Source organism: Conger conger, chromosome 13 (genome assembly GCF_963514075.1).
Source record: "Conger conger chromosome 13, fConCon1.1, whole genome shotgun sequence".
NCBI lineage: Eukaryota > Metazoa > Chordata > Actinopteri > Anguilliformes > Congridae > Conger > Conger conger.
The window spans coordinates 21,970,792-21,979,149 of record NC_083772.1 but is presented as its reverse complement, the minus strand read 5'-3'; the positions used below and the strand labels follow the sequence as shown (position 1 = coordinate 21,979,149).

Sequence of the window (8,358 nt, the reverse complement as noted above, 5' to 3'; positions counted from 1 at the left end):
TCTGTCATAGTGAATATAAAAAGTGTTGGTACTTTATCACAACTGGCAAATCACTGTCATCAAATCATTTGTGTCGAACTTCTGAATCAAGACAAAATGGTTTTTCATTAGATTTTTAAATGGTGAATTTAAAGTTTCAGTTGCTTTTGCTGACTTGCCTGATGTCCAAAAAAGTGTCCACTTCCTTAGAAGAGATGGTGGAAAGGCTACTGCGATGGACAAGCTCACCTGCGTGAGTGACATTTTATATGCAGTGGAATGTCATCCATATTCATATAATTGTACAACCCCCCCCCCCCCCCCCCCCCCCTCTCTCTCTAGATGTTGGGCAGGTGATGGTCATATTTGTGCTTGACCTGCTTCTTGCCTTCAGGTGCAGGGGAGACGTTGTTGCCTGGCAACTGGGGCAAGTACTGCGCCTGTAGAACACAAGACAGAAACACAAGCGACACAAGGTCAGCCTTCCTGCACATCCTGACCCTGGCATACACTCACCAATATATGACCTGACAGGACCGGACTGTGCAGTTTAGTGTAGGTCTTTTTGGGTAAGAGTTTAGGCTTGTAGCAGTCCTCCCTCAAATACATATTCAAAATAGTGTTAGTGTTTTGAAGGACAAAAGTTGACTATTACTCACCAAAACACAATCGTATTAAATGTTTGTTTTTTTCATCATTATACAGTGAGGTCCGTAAGTATTTGAACGGTGGCACAATATTAATGGCCTGTAATTCCTACACTTGATATGGATGTACATACACTCACATTGAAGCTGACAGTCGAACCTATCCAAATACTTACAGACCTCACTGTATACATTTTTATTCCATAAGCAGTGTGAATTTTACTGGAGCCTGATGCCAGTTTGGGTGCATGTTGGCAAAGTTTGAGAGGCACGGGTTAAGGTGCTTGACTGGCACCCAGAAGGTTGGTGGTTCACGCGCCAGTGTTGACACGATAAGATCCACATAGCTTTTGAGCCCTTGAGCAAGTCCCTAAACCTCACATTACTTCAGGGGGGATTGTCCCCTGCTTAGTCTAATCAACTGTAAGTCACATGTCAGCTAAATAACAAATGATGTTGCCATGTATCTGTGGTATTGCTACTTGGTCAGTTTATCTGATCATTCTACAAGGGTTCAAGTTTATATCTTGGCCCTGTTTATCACTCTGGATAAGAGTGCCTGTGCCGGGCCTTCCTCACCCCAGGCTGCCTTCGTCTCCGCCTCCCCGCCGTCTCCTGGAAGTAGGGCAGGGCCAGAAGCTCCTCGCAGGACAGCCTCAGGGAGGGATCCATCACCAGGCACGACTGCAGGGGCAGGACAGAGGCAGGGGTCAGGGGTTGGGCACATGTGTACATGTAGCATGTTGTAGAGAGCAGCCAATCTACCTGTGCAATATGCTTCCCCTGTACTTTACCTCATAAAAGCATGCGATTTGTTTCTGTACAAAGGGACAGGAGCTAACAGAGCACGCTCACCTTCAGAAAGGTTAGGGCCTGGGGAGAAGCATTGTGGAATCTCTTCTCCAACGGCTCCTGAAAAACAAAATTCAACCCTGCATTAACCTGGAAAACCCTAATCCAGAGTCACAAAACATTCCGGTCTGCGTTAACCAGGAAAACCCTTATCCAGAGTCACAAATCATTCCTGTCTGCATTAACCAGGAAAACCCTAATCCAGACTCACAATTATTCCACTCTGTGTTAACCAAGAAAATCCTTATCCAGAGTCACAAACCATTCTGGTGTGCGTTAACCAGGAAAACCCCCATCCATGGGTTTTGGTATTACAGACTATATACAGTACAGACCTGGGTCTCGTGATTATTTGGTATAGGTTATAGGGTCAGTATTGTGGTATATAGTATATGGCAGTTGTAATGGGGTTACTGTTGTGGTATATGCTACATGGCAATTGTAGCAGTGTCAGTGCATTACCCTGGTGTCTGGCTCCGGGATGCTGACTCCGTTGAAGAAAACGTTGGAGCGGAACACCTGCTGATGCCGAGGGATCAGGTCACCTTGAAAGGGCAGTTAGGTCATAGGTCAACGTGTGTCTTTTTGTGAAATCAATGCATTTTCTTCGGCACAATGGTTTCAGTGCAGCAGCATGGTATGTGGTGGTGCAGTTACAACATTTAACCTGCAGAGGGCAGTCAGCAGACTATCCCAACATGTCTAACCTTTCAAAGGTCCACATAAGTGAATATTAACCAGCCTCAGACTTTTGGACTATGTTTTACTTTTTTTCAGACCTGTATACCTGCCCTTTTCACTTGTTTAAACAGGATGTTTACAGATGTAAATGTTTATCTAATTCTGTGTTTGAATTCAGCCATCAGCAATCATATTGCCAGGGTCTAAGCCAGGGGTGCCAAATCATGTGCCATGAATGCAGGTTTTCATTCCAACCTATCACTACACCAGCGGATTTCACTAATGAGTTCCCTCCTCTCTGGCTGAAGGTGTGTTAAGTAGTGAAATCAGCTGGTGTTGTGATTGGTTGGAATGAAAACCTGCATACTCCCGATCATCTGTGGAACATGACTGGCCACCCCTGGTCTAAGTGTTAAAAGTATTTCAGGGCAGCCTGTAGGCTAGTGAATGTGAGGTGCTTGACTGGGGCCTGGAATGTTGGTAATTCAAGTCCCAGTGTAGACAATAAGATCAGTGCAGCTGGGCCACACCTTGCTCCAGGGGGGATTGGTCTAATGAAGATTAGTCTAATGAACTGTATGACGCTTTGAATAAAAGTGTCAGCGAAATAAATAGCCCAGGCCTGCCTTTCTCATTCCCTTGCCGTACCGAGTGTCCAGCGTATGAGGTCCAGTTGGTGTCTCAGTGTTAAAGTATTTGAGATGTTCCTCCTGTACCTAGTGTCCAGCGTGTGAGGTCCAGTTGGTGTCTCAGTGTTACCAAGTATTTGAGATGTTCCTCCTGTACCTAGTGTCCAGCGTGTGAGGTACAGCTGGTGTCTCAGTGTTAAAGTATTTGAGTTGTTCCTCCTGTACCTAGTGTCCTGCGTATGAGGTACAGCTGGTGTCTCAGTGTTAAAGTATTTGAGATGGTCCTCCTGTACCTAGTGTCCAGCGTGTGAGGTACAGCTGGTGTCTCAGTGTTAAAGTATTTGAGATGTTCCTCCTGTACCTAGTGTCCTGCGTATGAGGTACAGCTGGTCCACGTCGGACCGGCCGGGCCAGAGGGGGTTGCCATGGAGCAGTTCAGCGAACACGCAGCCCAGGGCCCAGACGTCCACCGGGGGCCCATACTGCGTGTCCCCCACCAGCAGCTCCGGGGCCCGGTACCAGCGCGTCGCCACGTAATCCGTGTAGTCATCGCCCGGGCCGGCTGGGACCAGAGACACCGCAACACTCAGTAGCTCACAGGCTACTCGCACGCTACTCACAGCCAACTTACGACTCCTACACTAATCACAGGCTACCCACACACTACTCACAGCCAACTTACGACTCCTACACTAATCACAGGCTACTCAAACACTAATCACAGCCAACTTACGACTCCTACACTAATCACAGGCTACTCACACACTACTCACAGTTTACTCACAAATCCTACAGTAATCACAGGCTGCTCACACACTACTCACCGAGGCAGGTGTCCTTGAAAATGTTTATTCTGCAGGAATGTTAGAAGGGTGACAGCATTTTTTAAATAATTATTTTTAGGGACCCTAAAAAATAATGGTTAGGGAGAGACCATGGTAAGTGGGGTAGAGTGTTAAATGCATATCAGAGGCAGGTGTGAGTCGGTGGTTAGGGAGAGACCACAGTTAGTGGTGTAGAGTGTTAAATGCGTGTTTGAGGCAGGTGTGAGTCGTGGTTAGGGAGAGACCGCGGTTAGTGGTGTAGAGTGTTAAATGCGTGTTTGAGGCAGGTATGAGTCCTGGTTAGGGAGAGACCGCGGTTAGTGGTGTAGAGTGTAAAATGTATATTTGAGGCAGGTGTGAGTCGTGGTTAGGGAGAGACCACAGTTAGTGGTGTAGAGTGTTAAATGCGTGTTTGAGGCAAGTGTGAGTCGGTGGTTAGGGAGAGACCGCGGTTAGTGGTGTAGAGTGTTAAATGCGTGTTTGAGGCAGGTGTGAGTCGTTGTTTAGGGAGAGACCGTGGTTAGTGGTGTAGAGTGTAAAATGCGTGTTTGAGGTAGGTGTGAGTCGTGGTTAGGGAGAGACCGCGGTTAGTGGTGTAGAGTGTAAAATGTATATTTGAGGCAGGTGTGAGTCGGTGGTTAGGGAGAGACCATGGTTAGTGGTGTAGCGTGTTAAATGTATATTTGAGGCAGGTGTGAGTCGTGGTTAGGGAGAGACCACAGTTAGTGGTGAGCGGGCGTTTGGCACTCCCTTACTGAGGATGCGGGCAAAGCCGAAGTCACACAGCTTGATTACGCCGCTCTTAGTCAGGAGGATGTTCTCTGGTTTCACATCCCGGTGGATGCACTATGACCCACAGACACAGACAGACAGACAGACAGACAGACAATACAGTCAATACATTTAAAATATAGATTTCTCAAGGATTCGCAGGAATGATTAAAAAATGTTATCAGTACTTAAAGAATTAAAGTATTCTTTAAGTGCTGATAACATTTTGAAACCATTCCTGCGAATCCTTGAGAATTTTGGATGAAGAAATATTTCCGACCAAAACATGGAAGAAAAATTTTGTCCCAGAATATTGGTGAAGATATACATTTCTTTTTGAAAATGTTTATTCGGTGGGAATGTTAGAAGGGTGCAGCATTTTTTTTATTATTATTTTTTCCCAAATCTGCAGACAACCTCAGTTACTCCAATAGGATTTTTTTTTTTATCAGAGTGACAGACAACATGACACACACACAGACACACACCCAGTCAACTTAAGAATGACAAATTGGTTCACAGAGAGGAGGAGATAAAGATAGAAGCAGATAGAGGCAGGCAGGATGACGCTGAAACTGATACGGTCTCAGAGAGAGCGAGGGTATCAGGGAGAGTCGGGACGTCACACACTAACGCAAGCAGCAGAAGAAGCAGCACTTCTCTGAGAATACGCCATCTTAGGGCTCCATTCTTATGTGCCATTCAATGTTCTATTAGAATGTCACAGTGGTGTGACCTTGGAGCTCTTAAGAAGAAAAAAGAAAAGGAAAAAAAACTCACTTTTGGCAAGTTATCGTTTGTCTGGAAAAGTGAAACACCTGATTCTGGCAAACACTGCCCGCTCCTGTCAGCGATGTGATGAATTAATCATTAATCACACTGAAGAAAGGTGGGTTTCTGTAGCGCCGCCAAGGTGCCGGCTAAGTGTCCGAATTACAGCTGACTCTGTTTACCTGACGAATGCCAGGTGTGCCAGGAACTTCATACCCCAAAAACACAAAAATGCCGTTTTCATAAAGTTGACAAATGTTAGGATTCTGTTTGGCAGATCTTACAAATTTGTATATAATATTCTAAAGTTTAATAAAACACAATGGAATGGAAACAGCCACTGATAAAGTCATTATTAGACTGTCAGGCACAGACATATTCATAAATATACAGTATATTTACAACAGTCATTTTCTTCTGACTGGTTACAAACACAGACACACACAAACACACACACACCAGACCTGGGTCAAACACATTTCTGAAATACAGGAACTCTGCTGATAACAGTTACGTTAGCAATCCTGCAGGTAGCTGAGAGCTGTCAGTGACTCATATTTCCAAGAAAAGATACAATAACATTCAAATTGTTAGAATTTTGATATTGATACTGGTGACAATGAAATTGCTAGAAATTTGGAGGACATTTAATTTTGCTACACAGTAAAATGTTCCGTGCTAAATCAACTCTGAGCACATACTGTCCAGACTAGTAACATATGAACTCATATGAACATAGGAGTTGAATTAACACTTGACATTTTCTATTGTTCTGTCCCAAAGTCCGCCCACGTTGCAATAGTGGAGTTGATCGGTGCCAGATTTGAAAAGGCTGAATCTGTATTTAAGAGGAAACTGAGGTGTGACACACACAGGGAGGGGTGGGGGGACTCACGCTGTGCAGGTGGCAGAAGTTGACAGCCTGCAAGGTTTGCCACACAATGCTCTTCAGCAGAGCCTCTGGAACCCTGGGAAAAGAGCAAGGAAAACAAAATGGAGGTATCTCACAATCCTCTGCCCACATCATAGATACATATTTCAGATTCTGATTTTTTTTTTTTTAAAGAGTGCTGCTTTAAAATTGTTCTCCCTATTGCCACAGTAACCCTAGGCCTGTTTCCCCCAGCAACCAGCGCCTTTGTTGGGAAGGCTGGCTAAGGTTACGGCAGCGTAGCGCGAAGGGGAAAGGGAGACGTGGTTGGCCAGCAGAAGCCCTTTGTGTCTCAGCTCACAGTACAGCTTCACGCAACAAAATCTAACCCCCAGCCCCCTGACCCCCTGACCTATCTGTGAGAAGACCAATGCTGTATGTAAGTGTGTACGCTAAAATAAAATGAATAGGGCACTGTGTTCTGTTTTTGTTGTTGTTGCCTCCCACTTGGTTGCCAACATTCTAGGCTTTATTGGTTCCTTGGCAACTGACCCCCCCCCCCCCCCCCCCCTTCTCTCTATTATAGTGAGCTCAGTAGCACTACATGTTTGCGTTGGTTGGCACTTCCATTCAAAATAGCACATTTTGAACCTCAATATCTCACCTGTTTCACAACCAATCTCAATGCCATTTCGCAGGTCTAGTACAATGGCAACGGGCTCACCAACTACTGGTATTGCTACGTTGCGTCATTTCTGTGTAATGGATACCCTAAAAAATATGCATAAAATATTCATACTTTTTTTGCGTAAAAATAACTCAATTTAAATCCAACCGATCCCGACACAAGACCACTCATTCTGCGGGTAATTCAGAAATATATGTGCCTTTTGTAATTTCATGACTGTACATTTTATGAAATTTTAATTGTTGAAATTCTAAATTTTGACAATGACTGTCTAAAGTGACTAAATTTTTTAAATTGGGAGTACAGTAAATAATCTGATACAGTAAAGCGAGGGTGGCCAAAAAGAGGCCAGCTAGGTTGGTGCACAAGTGGAAAACTTACAGCACTCACTCCGGGATGGAGTTTCCTGAGCTCCACTCCTTCGTCAGGGGTGTCTACCTTAGCTAATGTAGCTAGCTATATTGGTTAAAGTTAGGTTAAAGTACAGGGTATCCCAACATGCACTGTATGAAATGAACCATCCCGCTAATTTTGCTAGCCAGCTCAGTGAGATAACAGTGTGACATTAGCAAACTAGCTACTCAGCCATTAATGTATTTATCTGTAGAATAACACATGTAGCTAGCTAACTTAACTGCTAACATCAGACATTTCTAGCTCTGGACAAATGCACGTATTATTGTGAACAATCATGCATCGTTATGCATACTAGCTATGAAAATAAAACCAGTAGATGGGATCAGCATATATGAAATGGGGAGAATAGGATTTTCTCTACTTTAGCTAGTGGGCTGAATATATTATTTAATGTAAGTTCTTAGCCAAGGGTTTTCTTTTTAATGCATATTTACAATGAACAATCAACTATTAATTTTAACCTCCCGGTGTAAAAACTACAGGAATTAATCACAAAAAACTATGTTTAAAGTGAAATGTTTGCATTTCAGGAAATTAAATCGATCAGCTCTAACGCTAACATCAGCCTGCTCTCCTTCAAGGCATCAGCACAGTGATAAGGTACTTTTTTATTGTCATTTCCTGTTGTTTTAAATATCTTTCTCTAAAATGACTGAATGTCTGACTTTCCCTCTAAAATAGTCTTTGTATCTCATTCTGTCTCTTCTCATTCTCAGTCCCTCTATCACCCTTTCTTTTTTGCAATTACATCATCTACATGTCCAAAATATGTATAATATAATGCGTTTCTACACTGCAAAAAACAAGTGTTTGTCTTGTAATGAGACATAAAGTCTTATTTTTTCTCAAGTACAAGTATTTGTTTGTTTTTAGTTACTATTTGCTTGACATTTGGTCAAATTGTTTGCCCCACTGGCAAATCTTGAAATTAGTCAAACTATCTCAGATAGATTTCTGTCTTATTTAGCAAATAAATTGTATATATAAATAATATATTAAGTCTAAATATTAGAGTTGTTTTGTTTTTTTACAGTGTAGACAAAAGAAGCTTCCCATGTTATACCCAGGTGAATGGACAGACAAACAGAGGGATGGAGAGACAGAGGGACAGACAGAGGGACAGACATATAGACAGAAAGACAGAGACAATAATACCATGGAACAGACAGACAGTCATGCAATGGGACAGACAGAGGGACAGACAGTGGGACAGAGACAGAAATGCAAT

At 43.4% G+C, this 8,358-nt stretch overlaps 1 protein-coding gene across 4 annotated transcripts in view; it reads right to left on the bottom strand.

The window, feature by feature from the left end:
• Positions 1 to 298: 298 nt before the first annotated feature.
• The window catches only part of LOC133107673 (cyclin-dependent kinase-like 1), a 12,211-nt gene continuing 4,151 nt past the window's right edge, over positions 299 to 8,358 (bottom strand). For all 4 annotated transcript variants that reach the window (XM_061216736.1, XM_061216733.1, XM_061216734.1 and 1 more), the window contains 7 exons: positions 6,050 to 6,122; positions 4,368 to 4,458; positions 3,150 to 3,350; positions 1,941 to 2,023; positions 1,482 to 1,538; positions 1,206 to 1,310; positions 299 to 419 (listed from right to left, as the gene is read on the bottom strand). In XM_061216736.1, coding sequence (XP_061072720.1) covers positions 318 to 419; positions 1,206 to 1,310; positions 1,482 to 1,538; positions 1,941 to 2,023; positions 3,150 to 3,350; positions 4,368 to 4,458; positions 6,050 to 6,122 — 712 coding nt within the window. In that variant the 3' untranslated portion in view covers positions 299 to 317. The remainder of the gene's footprint in view (positions 420 to 1,205; positions 1,311 to 1,481; positions 1,539 to 1,940; positions 2,024 to 3,149; positions 3,351 to 4,367; positions 4,459 to 6,049; positions 6,123 to 8,358) is intronic.